We start from the raw sequence: 16,754 nt of genomic DNA, 5'->3' as shown, positions 1-16,754 counted from the left end.
GCCAGCGCCAGTTCCCCTGTCAGTGAGGGTCAAATGTGGAACCCCTGGGACACATTTGTGGTTTCCCATCTACTCATCAAGGTTGCGCTTGAAGAGAGTCAGTGAGGTATTATGTTAGACATGTATGGGAAGTCTATTCCAGAGATGGGGCAGCCTCTGGGAGACAAACCTGTCTTTCCAGCAGGTTTTGTTGTTGTTGCATATTAGATTTAGGCCTTTCAAACGGGTAATGCGTGAGGAATTTCACTTATGGATATGGAGCATCTCTAGTAGGGCAAGGGTAGGGTTCGATATTGCCTTGTAGGCGAGACACAGATCACCTCTGAGCAATTCGTACAATACCGAGTACAGTTTATTTATTTTATTTTTATTTATTTATTTAAATTTGTTGACCAGGAGTGTCCGACTGGATGTAGGTCCATTTTCAGCGGAGGCCCAGGGAGAAAAGCTCCACAGTAAAATAAACAGACAGTACTTATATTGGATTACATAGCAATTAACAATTTAACATAGCAATTACTTACAACATATTTACAGATGAAGAACATAGTACATCAGTAGACAACTAGAATCTTTATCTGTGAAGTACATAACAGACATTAACAAATGTTACAATGAGAAGTTCCTGCTGTAAAATAAGTACTAGGCTTATGAGCATCTGAGCTTGCTATAATCAAGGTAGTTAGTGGAGTGGAAAGAAAGGTAGTGGTTGGATGGGGTGGATGATACTAGAGTGGGAGTTGCAAGGGTGATAGTGATTACAGTGATAGTGATTTGAGCCTGTCCGCATAGGACAGGTGTTGGAGGCCATGGTTTCTCTTTGTGAAGTATTTCTGTGGTCTTTCCAGTTGGTACAGTTGTTTGGAGAGGTACAAACCAAACAGGGCATTATACTCAATTATAAGCCTAATGAGGGAGGAGTACAAAGAGGTAATAACCTCCTTTTTTCTGGATGCAATCCCTTTACCAAGTAAAAGGCTTTTCTGACCACTGCCACTACATGATGGTCGAATGTGAGAATGTTATCAACCTGAGTACTCAGGTCTCTCACCACAGGTTGGGTGCTTAGGAGGTTGTCGTCAATGTGGTAATCAATAGTGGCTATGTTTTTGCCGAATTGTATGATAATAGATTTTTTGCGTTTAACTTAAGACCATGACTTTGGCACCAGTCATTTGTTGCTGTGAGATCCTCTTGCAGTATGTTAACATTATTTTGGGAGTCAATGACAGCACCCAAGTTACAGTCATCTGCAAATTTGGTCTGCCACAGGCCCTTTTTCTTTGCCTGAACCTCTGAGAAGTAGATGCCAAACAGTAGGGGTCCAAGGACAGATCTCTGGGGAACACCACTAGTGCCAGGTCTGCTGTCGGAGGTGGTGGCACCTATTTTGATCTTGTGGGTCCTATCGATGAACTAGTTGGCCACCCACCTGATGAGATAGGGATTTACACCAAGCTGTGTTAGCTTTTTCATGATGTCCAAGTGGGGGATTGTGTCCAAGACCTTGGCCAAGTCAAGGTAAGCTGTATGTACTGACTTTCCCTCATCAAGGGCCTTGCTGACAGTCTCAAAGAAGTCAACCAGGTTCAACAGGCAAGATTTGCCTCTGATAAATCCGAATTGGGTGGAGTCAAGTGCTTGGAGGCTGCCTGTGTCCTTGTTTATGAGATCCATAATAATATGCTCCATGGCTTTACAGATCAGACTTGTCAAGCTAATGAGGCAATAGTTTCCCGGGTAGTAGTGGCACCACCTTTGTGCAAAGGGATGACAATGGCAGTTCTCCACTCTGCTGGAATGAAGCCAGTTATTAGGCTGTGGTTGAATAGGGTTCTCAATGGCGAAGCTAGTTCTTGCTGAAGATAGTGTAGAATACAGCCTGGGACACTATCAGGTCCCATGGAAGCTGTGTTTTTTTGTCTTGAATAGGGCTTTTAACACTGTATATATGGAGATGTGAGGTGCAGGACAAGTATCAGAGATGTCGAATGAGCCTTTGGGGGGATAGGGGGTGACGTTTGCACTGAACCTATCATCTAGCAGGTTGGCTAAGTCAACAGGATCAGTCTAAGAGGTACCATTAATTTCTACTTTGGAACAAACCTGATCTTTGCCAAGGAAGTTCCTGATGTAACTGAAGAAGGCTTTGTGATTTCCCTTTGTTTGGGAGGCTAGTTTCAATTCATAACTGGCTTTTTAGGTCTTCACTAGTGATTTAATCTGCTTGTTGAGGCTAAGGAGAAAGTTTTTCCAATTTGGAATTTGTTCCTTTTTACCCTTGGACAACAGTTTCTTTGTTTTGTTGTAAAGCCTGTTGATACAGGATGTCCACCAGACAGGTTTATGTTTCCTTGAGGAGCAAGTTTTAGTTCTGTTGGGTATGGCTGAGTTCATCAGTTGTATAGGTGCTTGTATACTACATTGGCGTACTGTTCAACTTAGTTGTCTGCATCCTTGGGGGGGGTGAATTGTGAAGCTACTAATACCCTTCCTTACGGGGATGTAGTCAGCTTTTGAGAAGTTTTTTAGCCTGGTTATGGCTGAAGGGGTTGGTTGGGATAGAAACTCGAATGAGACAGACCGATGATCATATCTCACAACTTCTTAGAGTAAGAAATGTGGACAAAGCCATAGATAAAAATGGGACAAAGCCCCAAAAATAGAGACAATTTTTAAATATTCTTACAAACTTAGAAAGTTGATTGAATAATAGGCTTTGCATTAGCATGAATTTACTACAGAGTATTAAGTCTGAAACTCAAATGTCCGCCATTATTTTCTAACTTCAGTCTTTAATGATTCTCTACTAATTTGCTAGAAAACTGCAATTTTATGAAAAACAGACCAAAATATTAGGCGATAATCTGTACAGTTGAGAGGTATGCCAATGATCTGATCTCACCAGGGAAGAACATACTATGGGAGTGGGGCAGTGGTCACCCTTGTTGGTGAAAACCAAGTCCAAAATGTTATCTTGCCTTGTGGGGGATGACATGATCTGGTCTAGTGCATTAGAACTGATGAAGTCAAGGAATTGTTGACTGAAAACAAACAAGGAAAACAGGTAGAGTCTTACAAACAATGAAAAATAAAAGGCAGCTGTTGCAAGACAAAAGCGACACTTGGTAGATGGTAAATCCATTATAAGCAGAAAACTCCAAATCCAGAAAAAATACAGACAATGTTCATCCAAGATAAAGCAGTGCAAGCAAACACAGCAGTATCGTTGGCTGACTGCATTAGTGCAGGAATACTTTGCCCAGTCTATGGCAGGGTAGTCAAAGTCACTAAGGATCAGGGTGTTAGGGGTACCTTGATGGAGTCAAGTGGGTCCAGGTAGGAGGAGTGGGTCTCCTGAGTCAAGGAGGGGGGCCTATATCTGGCTATAACTTGGATGGGTGTCTTGCCAACTTTTTCTTTATTTATTTGAGACTGTCCTGCAATGTTGTTTTCAATATTTCCTGTGATTGTGAACTCTGATGTCATTGTGAATATATACAGAGTATTTTTTTTGTTCTTTTATTGATTATCAAATATATTTAAACCTTTCACTGTGGCTGATCTGTGTAGAGATATTTAAGTTTTGAGAGTACTTGCATATTAATCTGGTGACACTGTGTGGCCCATTTCTAATAGTCTTGCTCTTGGTCAAACTTCCATTTGTATTAATATTACACAGTAAGATTGGACACCCTTTGTTAAGGGCCTTAAAGTAGCTGAAAAGGGGTTGGCTGGTGGCAGTGATAACTACCTTATAGTCTGGGCAAAAGGGGGCATAGCTTGTAAACATGTGCCTGCCTTTCCCAGGTGTGTGTGTGTGTGTGTGTGTGTGTGTGTGTGTGTGTGTGTGTGTGTGTGTAAATCAAACCTCAGTGTGTGTATCAGCTACTTGAGCAGGAACATAAAGCATTGGTTGGACAGAGAGGGTGCTGGAGGTCTTGGCTTGGCCACTCAGCTGAGATCTCAACTATATAGCTGTGTCAGTGGGGAGTCTTATTGGGGATCTGGAGAAAAAGGGAGAAACCAGTCCTGGACTGACTGTGGTATCTGTGTGCTCTTAAGGGAAATTGCACTTGATGCTGAGATCTGCATCTGGAAATACTGTATGTGTACTTGTCATCCTCCCAGTGTACATCTCCCACTGTTGCCAGTGGTGAGGATTCAGGCTCCTTGATTTCTGGTCCAGTGGTGGGTTGTCACAGTTAATTAGAGGAGATTGCTCTACAAATCACTGCACCATTTCATAAGTTATGTTTGTCCTCTACGCAAACCACTTACATGTTCATGTTTAAATTTATTTAAATACACAATGGAAAACACTTTTTTGAAATTTATGCAATTTTAAAATTTCACTGCTGCTATACTGCACATATGGCAGGTCTTGCAGTGCTATCCATCATAGTATGGTTACTTCACAGAATTGCGTCATCATTTGCTATTGTGTGACTACCTAAACTGTTTTGCTGACCCATTGGATAGGATGAGTGACACACTGGATTGGGCAGTGTCTATGATGGTTTTTCTGCTGGGGGAGGGAGGGACAGCATCAGCATGTTTTCATTGTCAGTCTTGGCCTGCTGCATCACCCCCAACCTGTGAGAATGATGATGACTGTACCATATGCTTTGTTTATTTGGGTTTGACTTATGGCTTCATATATGTCTGATACACAGAGTGTGTAGGTACAAGACTGACGGTATGCAATTAGTTTATATTCTTACACATTTGTTCGTATCATACAGGTTCCACACTTACCTTGACATTACTGCATTTATGAGTTGTGTGCTTTTGGGCTGTCTCTGTTGGATGCTCTGCATATAGTCACTACATGAGTAAGTAATGTTTGTGGACATCAACTGGAATCACTTTTAATATTTGTATGCACTTAGATTGTTATGTGCATTCCTTACCTGGTGTGTGTGCTATTCTTTGACTCTTAGCCAAGGCAAGGGAATGTTGTGCACACCTACGTCTTCCAGCTACCTTTAGCAGCTGGACGTTCTCCCTCAAGATTCCTTGTCTGTATGTGTGGAATGCGTTGGCCCTGCCTGTGGTCCAGGAATGTTGGCCTCTTTTGCAGCTGTTTCCTCAATATGATATTGTGCAACATGACACAAACTGTGAGAATTTCTGTACTACAGGGCACCCCTGATGTATCTAGACAGCAGAACTGTGGCTTCAGCATGTCAAAACACACTTTATGATGTTTCTAGTTTGTGTGTGGCATCATTGTATCCTTCTTCTGTAGGTGTGTGTGCATTTCTGATGGGTGTGGCATCATTATATCCTTCTTCTGTAGGTGTGTGTGTGTGTGTGTGTGTGTGTGTGTGTGTGTGTGTGTGTGTGTGTGTGTGTATTTCTGATGGGTGTCATGAGTCACAGTTCCAGTGCATAACCTGCATCACCCAGTAGATGGCCTTGTGGAACATCACTCCTAGCAAAGCTTGATTAAAGCTGCAAGGTGTGCCATATGTGTCTCATTATACCTGCCTGGGCTGCCTGCACAAACACTGAAGATGATCCCTTGGGTATTACAGACAACCTGGCAATTGACTGAATGGTACCCCTTTTTGTTGATGAATGTCTTTCCCTGTTCATCAGGTGGGGCTTTTATTTCTATGTGAGTGCAGTGTATGGCCCCAAGACTTCAGGGAAGTGTGCTACACCATGGCATCCCTGCACTGTTCTTGATCTCTCATGTAGTATGCGTGGAAAATAGATGTAGCCCATTGCAGGCAGTCGCACAGCATTTAGATATTGGTGAAATACTCTGGAAACTGAGGCCTGTGACACCCCCTAGTATATTCCCTGTGGGTCTCTAGAATGTACCAGTAACTAATATCCTTAATGCTACACATACCTTAGTTTCCATTGGTATAGGTTCTCTTTCATTTCCCCTGGGTCTGAGGTGGGGGGCGGTAGAGGTTGCAGATTTCCTGTACTGTTTCCTTGTTAACCCTGTATCTCTGTACTATTTCAATACTATGCAGTCCATGATACGTTGGGGTCTGAACACTCTTCTTCTCCTTGGAGGAGGTCTATCAGCAACATAAATTTGAGCCTGTTGCACATATGCATGCAAGAGAGTATCAGCAGCCCCTAACATTGTTCCCCCAAAGTGTGATGGCGGCTGTATTCCAGTAGGATTTGGTGTTCATGGCAAAGGGCAACACCATCTCTACACAGTTATTCTATCGCTCCTGACTGCTTCTGCCATATTGGATTGGTTCATTAGCATGTAATTCAACTGATTATGCTTTCATTAGCATACTCTGCTTTACCTTCGTTTGATGGCACTACAGGATTTGAAGTGTAGAGTCATGCGTCTCTTGGGGTGATGTGTCCACAATAGCAGCATGAAAATTGGAAGCTCATGAATCCGGCCCAACCTGAATGTGAATTGTTGTTTGTGTACTTGACGAGGGATAAAGGATTATTCAGACTTCAGTGAACTGTAGCGACAGTCAACTCTTACATGCGAGAAACGCAGTAATATACAATGACTGGCCATTAATATTCATAAACCAGTGCTCGTATTGGTCAGCCCAACTAGCGGGCCTGTTGTAAATTGTGCATACACCAATGGAAAAAGGTCTGGTTGCCCAGACTTTCTTCCATTAATATATGCAATAAAATTTTTACTTTTCTTTTATTTAAAAAAAAAAAAAACAAACGTGCAAAACTGGAGACTTCAAATGAAGGAGAGAGATGGGACAGAGAAAAATAAAAGGATAATCAGGTAGTTATGCACACCTAGAGAAACATGATTATACTTTTATTGTCTCTCTCCCATCACTTCCCCATGTGTTGAAAGTCACCTGGTTTCTTTAAAAAAAAATGCAATGGACATTTTCCTTTCCACAGCAATGATGTACTGCCTAAGCATGGCAACGAAAGTCCCATACACATGCACACTACATCAGGAAAGCACCAGGATACAGGGAAAAATGGGAAAGAGCGTGCACGATGCCCAAACTTTTTTCTTAAATAATGTCATTGAATAATAACAGCAACCCACATCTGGGTGTGGGTAAATCCAGCATTACCCACACACAGAGTTGGGTTATTGCTAGTCTACCTGTTTGCCACTCATACCTCTCAACTGTTCAGAATTTCCCAATACGGCCAGATTTTTACATCATATTTCTGGTCTCATGGACATGAAATCTGTAATTTTCTGGCAAATCAGTGAGGATTGAATTCACTAAATAACTGCAGACATTGGATTTTCATACTTCATAAAATAAAAATAAATCCATTAACATTTTTGAAGGCAGATGACTTATGTATTCTTTCACAACACAGTAACACCTGATGGCAGCGTGCACTGCAGGCCGATTAACAGGATTGTGAGTGCTGTACATAGCTCTCAACCTTCCATGTCCAAAATGAGGAACAATAGCCCTCATAATGTGGAACAAATGGGCAAAATGTGGTACACATACTAATGGCTTACTAACAACTTCAATTAGGAAGGTCATAGGATGGTTAAACTGTGCTGGTTTTACTTATTAGACAACATGTACCTCAATGAATGTCTCAACAAACGCTTAGTCCCTAAAGGCCTTCGGGTCTATAAGTATCCGAATAATGTTATAGCAGGTAGTGACTTTCACACTGACCTTGTGCATGCTTTTGACAAATGTGGCCTTGAAATTGTACAAGCCATTGTAAAGAAAAATGAATTAGAGATTGCAATACTAGACCAGGATATTGTTAAGTACAACATGGCTGTTACTAGTGATCTTATGTTTCAAATTGAATCTGAAAGTAAGAGATATTACCAAATTAGGAAAGATGTGGACAATAAATGCGAAGAAATTTTGCAAAGAAAATACAAAAAATTGCACAGAGACATCAGGGAATATGAGAAAGGATGTCAATACCCCATTCCATTTTCTAATAATGGGAGAATACATAAAAAACATAAGCAAGTTTATAGTACAGATATTACATTTCATGACAATGAACATGATATACCTCAGGCACAGGGACCAGATCCACTTCCCAGGAGATCCGAAAGGATACGGAATCAGCGTAAAACACATTCTGAGCAATCTTTTTCCCCCCAGCGCCATCCCTACAGGGATGTCCCGAGGAACAACAGGAACCAGTTTCAAACACAGGTTCAGTTTTGGGAATAGATTGCACCGAGGCTGATATTGTTACTGATCTGACTGGCCGTACTGATCCTATATGCCAAAAGGAAGGTTACACTATTTATAATTACAGTTCTTTGCATATTTCTGACATTTACTTTGAACTTTTTACCAAGGGATTTAAATATGTTCCGAATAGGAGCAGTAATGTCACCCAAGTGATTATGGACCTCAAACTTTTTATGAGGAAATTGAACCTAGAGCATTTATTAGGAAACCAAGATTTTTCCATTCATGATGACCTTCATAGGAGTAGCATTTTCAACCCCCTCAACTCAAAAATTTGGAGAGCAGGATAGAACAAAAAGTTAGGTATCATTGCAGACATGCTAGATATGTTCCTAATTTAACTATTCCTGAAAGCAAATTGTTGTATAATCTTAGACAAAACACTAACATTAGAGTCATGGAGCCAGACAAAGGGGGTGGTACGGTTATTATGGACCAAGTCATCTATGTGGGCAAAATGAATACTATTTTAAATAACGAGTCTAGATACTGTCCTGTATCTCTTAACGAAATAAATATAGCTTACCAAAAGATTGACTTGGCCATAAAAGACCTTTTGGACCAAGAGGCTATAGATTACAGTACATATACATTTCTGGACAACTCACAACCTAGGGTGCCTTCCATATTTGGAGTACCCAAGGTACATAAGAACACACATGATCCACCACTAAGACCCATTGTGGCGGCTCAAGGGTCTAAAATTTCTCCGCTTTCAAAATTTCTAGATTATAAATTTAAAAGTTTATGGCCTAAAGCCACTCATTTACTTAAGGATTCTTGGGAATTTTTGAGACAGGTTACCCCTGAACTTTGGGCCCCTAATCTAAAATTTCTGACCATAGATGGTGTGGACCTGTTTTCTGTGATACCACACGAAACAGGTTTACTATGGTTAGAAGAGGCCCTTATATCTAGTCCAAAGGCCAGTAACAATGATATCTTTGTCATTTTGGAGCTCATGGAATTGGTTTTACATCACAATTTTATTCACTTTTCAGGTGAATATTATAAACAAACATCAGGTGTGGCTATGGGGGCAAATTGTGCCCCCACATATGCTGATATTATTCTTTCTGTCTGGGAAAACAAATATGTACTCAATAGTCCCTTTAGGAAATATTGGGTAGCCTATTTTAGGTTTTTAGATGATATTTGTATTTTCTGGACTGGACCAGACGTCCTTATCAGGGACTTTATGGAATATCTAACAGCTACTACTAACTTTCTTACATTCACACACCATGTTTATGTTGACAGAGTTGAATATTTGGATGTTTCACTTAGTATTGATGGTGATGACAAATTTAGATCTGCTATTTATAGAAAACCTACGTTTTCTAACAGTTATATACACTATGACAGCTCACACCCCATGCATACTTCCAACGACCAAGATTTCCTGTTAGAATGTGATAAATTATTCCAATTGTTTCGAGACAGGGGTTATCCAAAAGAATTTATAGGCAATATATGTGAACAAGTTAAGGAAGGTAGAAAGAATAGGTTCTGACCTATTTTGGGGTTGGGCATGACTTACAATAATTCCAGCAAGGAGAACAATCAGTTAGATTTCAAAAAGGCCTTCATTACACAATACAGTGCTAATTCCAGTAGTATTAGGGATATTATCTCCAAAGAATGGGAAACTTTTACAGAGGTCACTGATTTGTGTAACTTGCATGGTAAGGATATGAAGACGGTTTTTCGAAAAGGGAGAAGTATAAAGAATATACTAGAAATGGGTCCTTTCCAATACCACTCAACCCGTCCACGTAAAGGTACTTTTAAATGTGGGTCATGTGCACAATGTTCATACATTGTGCATGCTGAACAAGTATTTCTTTCTGCTAAAAACAGGACTATCAAGGCCACAGCATATTATAACTGCAACAGCCAAGGGGTGGTGTATTTGGCTATGTGTACTATCTGTCCGGCATATTATGTGGGAAAGACCGAGCGTACTTTAAAACGCAGAATTTATGAACATATACACGATATACAAAAAGAAAACAATACTAATGCTTTGTTCAAACATACATCTGCATGTCCCACAGCAAAATATCAATTTTTTGTGCTGGAAAGTATCAACAGGGATCCAAGGGGTGGACCGTGGCAGGCAATATTAGAGCAGAGAGAGACTTTTTGGCAAATTTCCTTAGAAGCCAACAAGGAGCCTGGCTTAAATGATTATATATCCATTAAGCCTATATTAAAATTAAAAGCTATCAAAATATAGGGTCTATGACATACTATATCAAATATATAAATACATTCAAAAAAACTTGTCCACATCATTTAATTATATTATATTTTATTTTACTTTTTAGGTATGATGTATTTATTTATTTTTATCAATACCTATATCTTGAATGTTTTAATTTTAAAATTTTCTAAAAACTTTCTAATGTTTTTAACATATATTTTTTTATTTATAAATACCATATAACAATGCAGTATTTCTATGATGTTTGTTCTTTAAGACTTAATTGTCTTGATTAGGTGCATTAATTAATTAAATGTATATAAGCTGTGAGGTTATTTTTTCAAGCTGTCTGATGAAGTTACATTTTGTGACGAAAACGAGTGTTACTGTGATTTACTTGCGTTAACCAGCGTTAATAAACTTGTGTTTTGGATTTTACTTGGATATTTATTGGCGCAATATCTCCACCAGTGTTGGTTTTCAGTTCTTGGTTCTTTTCACCAGCATTTGCTTCCGTTTATTTGGTTTGGTTCTTTCACAACACAGTAACACCTGATGGCAGCGTGCACTGCAGGCCGATTAACGGGATTGTGGGTGCTGTACATAGCTCTCAACCTTTCATGTCCAAAATGAGGAACAATAGCCCTCATAATGTGGAACAAATAGGCAAAATGTGATACACATACTAATGGCTTACTAACAACTTCAATTAGGAAGGTCATAGGATGGTTAAACTGTGCTGGTTTTACTTATAAAGATCTTTTAATGAATTAATATGATTCATTTCTATTTACAATGGATTTTACTTAAAAGATTCCTAACACTGAATGTGTGACAGAGTCTTTCAATGTGGAACTTTGAGGGAACTTCGTGGAACATGAACTTTTTACGACCCCACATGAGGTACGTTCCTCGTGATGAGGTACACTTGACAGGTAGGCTGTAAACAAGCGAGTCTAACGCACCAAAACTTTCCTAGACAACTGGGGTACCCATTGTACCTCGAGTATGGCACCCGCACACAGTCAAATATTAGAGCGACACCTGTCGAGCTGTAAATAGTCGAGAAACAACATGCAAAGGATAGTCTCTACGTACTAACCATTACGTTTCACTCCAATAACCTCCTTGATAATAACGTAATCACCGAGTAACCCGGAAGCAAAATCTTTTCTCCACAATTCCTAGGCTTCTGTGACCTAAGCATCATGGCAGCGAGGGCACCAGGTAAGGAAAGTCTGATTATTTAAAACATTTGAAAGTTTATTTGCTATCTTTTGTATTTTTTTTAGTGTTTTATTATATATCCTTGTTATAGTCTATAGTTAAAAGAGTTTTATTTTGCAAAACTAGTTAACATTTTTGAAACCTTCATTGCCCTTGCTGATGTCCCTGCAGGTCGTGAAACATGAATCTTGGCTTGTGGTTGCTTGTGTTAGAAATTGGGGGTCTCTGTGTTATTACTGTAATGTATTTATACGTAACTTCTATAATTTTTAGAAGTATAGATTCACAGGCAGGCTTGATTCGCAGTTGTGTAATTCGTTTTTTTTAATGGGCTGGTAAACTGTCGCAGTTTCTGCTTCTCGCTCTTTGTAGACTAGTGTTTTCTGGTAACTGTCATGCAAAAGTAGAACAGAACTTATTAGTGTAGTAGTTAAGTGTCCCCTGTGCTAAATCCGTTACCTACGCAAATAGAATGGAGCTCCGTAGTTGCATGCGAGGGCTTGGATTCATGTACTGGCAGTGAGGCATTGGATAGAGCATGCACTCCTACTGTGCCATCCTGTAGGTAGGACGTTAAATCAGTATCTTATATTCCCAAGTTTTTGTTTTACTGACGGCATTGGGTAGAGCATGCACTCCTGATGTGCCATCCTGTATGTAGGACGTTAAATCAGTATCTTATGTTCCCAAGTTTTTCTTTTACTGACACTTATTCATCGAAGTAGTGCACTGATACCAGTAGCCCCGTGTTTAGCCACATCTTTGGGTTAACATTAGAAGAAAATGCAGTGTGTCGTTATGTAATAAGTGGAAAAAGCTTGTAAGTAAAGTAAGGTGTAGTGAGATAATAATTTAAAGGTTACATTGCAAAAACATAGCAAGGCGGTACTGTGTAAACTGTTAGTTGAGTACAGAATACTGAACAGGCATATCGCATTCATTTCTTTCACATTTGTTTGCTGGAAAGTTCAACTGGGCACAGGTCCTTTTTCAGCGGAAGCCCGGGGAGGCGCTCCATTGATAAGTGGTATTAACATTGTTAAAGTTAATAATACCACTTTGAGAATTTTTTGTTAACGCTGTGTGTATATACTAAATAATATTGCCGCACAGATATGTTGTTGAACTAAAATCATTATAATGTTAGAAGGGTTAATAAGTTTGGTATGAAATGTATTAAACTGCATAGGTGTCTTTAAAGGCACCAGGCTCTACAGAACTTAAATACCTAAGGAGAGTGTAGGAATCCAGCATGAGCTGGTATACTTGTTAGTTTTGCCAACTAACTATGTAGGATAGATTAGTAAGAGCTGTTGTGAAAGCAGGAGCAAGTGGTTATGCTAGTTAGAGTTTTCAAAAAGCTTTGACTTTAATCCTACTGGAGGGGGTAAAGTGTTTTCTGGTGAATTTTACTAAAGCTTGGGATCGAGGATAGAGAATGTGTGTACAGAGTTAACTTTTTAGTTTGTGGTGGTGCAGAAAACAAAGCAGCATCCTGAATTTGGAATGATTATGCAAGTTGTCCACATCAGTCCATCTCAATAACTTCCAAAGTAAGATAGGGTAATTTCTGCCTGCCACAGCCCCCTTCTTTACATTATTGCTCCACAAAATACTTCTGAAAATACATTTTCATCATTGTCCATGTGATAAGAATGCCAAAAATGCTGAAAAGCAAGGTGTACAAGACAGTAGTGTGACCAGTAAAAATGTATGGTACAAAAACCTGGGCAGTAGAGGTACAAAAACCTGGGCAGTAGAGGCAGAACAGTTGAAGCTGGAGGTGATGTAAATGAAGTGCCTGAGAAGGGTGGTAGTATGCACATCGTGGGCCAGATGAAGAAATGAGGGCATAAGAGCAGAAGCCAAAATAGTTCCAATTGCAGAAAAAAAATCAAATAACAGATTATGGTGGTTTGGACGTGTAGAAAAGCAGGAGACAATCTGGAGAGGAAGATTTGGGACCGACAGGAAGAAGGTAAGAGGGAGCGAGGGTGTCCAAAGAAGTGGATGGATTGTGTGAAAGAAGATCTGCGACAGTAAGGCATTGAGTGTTTGAAAAAGGCAGGAGTGTGGCACTGAATCGAGAGTGTTGGCGACAGTTAACAATACCCCTCACACCATGTACAAAAAATGGGAAAGGGCAGCTGATGTCCATGAGATCTACACAGTACATGCCAAGCAACAGCAACACTTGAAGCAAATACTTGAAACTAAAATGCACACTACACACTGTATGCCCAAGTTTTCTAGAACCTGATTTATAACTTGTAGGCCATGACACATCTGGGTCCCACATGGTAGGATCCTAGAAATGACAAGGCAACTGAGTTTCTGCTTTACTTGTACCAACCCTTAGGCCTTGCCTCTCATTTGAAGGAGGGCCCTGTCCATCATAATGGGGGTGTATTTATGAACATTATTGTAGTTGTCCAGCTCCTTTTTAAATGTAGACAAGTGTGTTACTCTGCTTAACTTGGAGATGGGAGTTTGTCCTGAAGAAGGAATAGGCACTGCATGGGCTACTCTTACTTCTGTCTCATTTATGAATGAAAGAACAGCCACATAAAAATGTTTTATATCCTGCTGTATTCTACACTTTGACCTCAAGCAGATTCTTTCTTCCATCTTTTATGCTTTTGCGTCTCTGGCTTCTGCTAGAGTCATCATTTTATAGTCCCTGCATACATAATTATCATTCAAATTATGTATGTATGTATGTGTGTCGTTTTTCATTTCCCTAAGTCTTTTGGGTTTCTAATACCATGATGGGAATGGACCCCATTCCCAAGTCAAAGTACAATTAAAGTTCATGAAATTAGTAGTGTTTACTCTTTGTCAGCCAAAAGTGCTCTTCGCAGCACCCGCAATGTGCCCAGTAGTGACTCCAATTCGTACGGTATTACATGAATTGGTAACATATCTAAATACAATTTGTAAATTCTTTTTTATAAGACCAGTTGCTCCTTCTACTGCTGGAACTGTCTGAGTATCTTTCTTCCACATGGCTCTCATTTCTGCCAGCAGATTAAGGTATTTTATGACTTTGTGTTTCTCTGTACGCAAGACACTCTAGTCGCTAGGTGTGGCGATTTCGTGATTAATGCTACTTTTGTCTTCTTTTCTTGGGCTACTATATCCGTTTTTCTAGCGTCTATCTTTTGAACTGTTGGTATTGGGTGATCCCATGTGATATAAACTTCATCATTTTCTATGATTCTTTGTGGCTCATGTTTCCAGTGTTTTTCAGCCACTTCAATACCACGATGTTTGCACATGTTTTGTGTGTATATAATAAATATATATATATATATATATATATATATATATATATATATATATATATATACACACGTGTGTGTGTGTGTGTGTGTGTGTGTGTAACATTTGTATATTTTCCTTGTTTCATTAAGTCATGTACACATACAAAAACTTGCATGAACTGCAAAATTTCCAGCCAAGGCCGCCTTTTTTTCACTTATATTTCTCTGTTTTATTCTGCAGTACTTCATCAACTAGGGGCCTCTATAGATGTTCATATTTATCCTCGTAAACCTTTTTTACAGTGTTTACTTTCTGTTTTGAAAGTAATTTTCTTAACAAAACATGCTGGAGGGATAGGTTCTTGACCCAGAGACTGCCCATACATATCAAGCAGTGCGCCTCCTTGGCCCTCTTCAAAAGGAACTTTGATTGGATGGGAAATAGGAAATTCACCCTGGGGATCATGTCAGTCGCCCTGCTAGACAGGGGTCCAGGGAAGTAAATATTGTGGGAAGAACTAGACAGGGGTCCAGGGAAGTAAATATTGTGGGAAGAAATATCCAGGGAATTGTAATAGCTAGGCTTGTATAGGCCTTAGCCTAGTACCAACTGTGAACCTATGATTAGTCTACTTTTATTTACACTTACGTGCTCTTTCTGGTCTTGACATGTGGTTTCCTGCAAATATATTTCGCAGTACTAATGTAATTTTTTTTTTTGGTCTACTTAAGTTTTTTTTGTGAGTGTGAGAGATTAGGAATGTTAGCATTTAACCGTGAATATCCTAAAACTAAATACTGTATACAAATCCTAACAACCTCCTGTACTGGTCTTGACATCCCTAAACTCCCTTCCACGTGAAAGATATCACTACATTTTTCACAGGATTTAACTAACATCACGGCCACCTTCTGCTTACCATGAGAAAACATCCAAGTTCTAGTCTTTTTGATGCTGAGCACTAAAATGCAAACCCAAAATATTTATTTTTAGTTGGTAGTTTTTGACTAATGTGCTGTCCATTCCCATCCTGTATTTTTCACTTTTTTTGTACTAAACTTTAAACGAGTAGTGAGAAACTTTTGTATAGTGTTGCATGCAGTAGATCTCACAACCTTTAAAGTATTGTATCCTCTATGAACCTTGCTACTGTATCTTGATTCACCACAAAGGTAACACCTAATACTGTCGTCTCCAGTGCTGCTACCATGGGGCATTTTTTTTTTTTTTTTTTTTTTTTTTGCGGAGGGTGCAAACCCCACACACACCTTCTTATGTAATATAATCAACTCCAGTGTTGCAACAGCACTGGGGGAAAAAAAAAAAACACAGGTCCAGCTAATCGGGATCGCTAACAATTTTTTTTTTTTTTTTTTCTGATGAAATGGTACACTATAGCCTTGTCAAGGGTAATGTTGAAAATGTTAAAGTTCTACATTTGTGAATGAGGTTTGGTGTCATCTTTGCATGTTAATTATGAAATTCTGATGTGAATCGTGTTACTACAGAATCTCTAGCTTTTGTAATGGTATGAATTAATGAGGTAACATGATTGCTCTCTTGATTTTTTCATGTTTGCTCTGAGCTGGTAGTGCAACAAAAAAAACTTTTTAATATTAAATCTTATTAAATATGTAGTCGTAGTAGACTCTAGTAGCATCTTTTGGTAAATAAGTAGGCAATACACTATTGCAGCCGCTGGATACATTGTTTTTACCAGAACCCCCGCCCCCACAGTGTCAGTAGACTGCCAATTAGACGTGTTATTTTTGTGGAGGGAAAGCTTCTCCATTCTTTTTGCATTTCCTGAGTGCATATTAGGCTAAAGATTGCAAATAAGAGGTAGAAATCTTTGGGATATTTTAGTGCATAATTTATTTCCCATG

The 16,754-nt window shown here is 39.3% G+C and overlaps 1 protein-coding gene across 1 annotated transcript in view; it reads left to right on the top strand.

The window, feature by feature from the left end:
• Positions 1–11,502: 11,502 nt before the first annotated feature.
• LOC122796874 (cytochrome b-c1 complex subunit 7) overlaps positions 11,503–16,754 on the top strand; it is a 151,952-nt gene continuing 146,700 nt past the window's right edge. Inside the window, exon 1 of the mRNA XM_044065620.1 lies at positions 11,503–11,604. Coding sequence (XP_043921555.1) covers positions 11,586–11,604 — 19 coding nt within the window. The 5' untranslated portion in view covers positions 11,503–11,585. The remainder of the gene's footprint in view (positions 11,605–16,754) is intronic.

This window comes from Protopterus annectens, chromosome 3.part0 (assembly GCF_019279795.1).
Source record: "Protopterus annectens isolate FY-2018-M chromosome 3.part0, PAN1.0, whole genome shotgun sequence".
Classification (NCBI taxonomy): Eukaryota; Metazoa; Chordata; order Ceratodontiformes; family Protopteridae; genus Protopterus; species Protopterus annectens.
The sequence above is the reverse complement of the archived record's forward strand: the minus strand, read 5'-3'. Positions and strand labels throughout refer to the sequence as shown.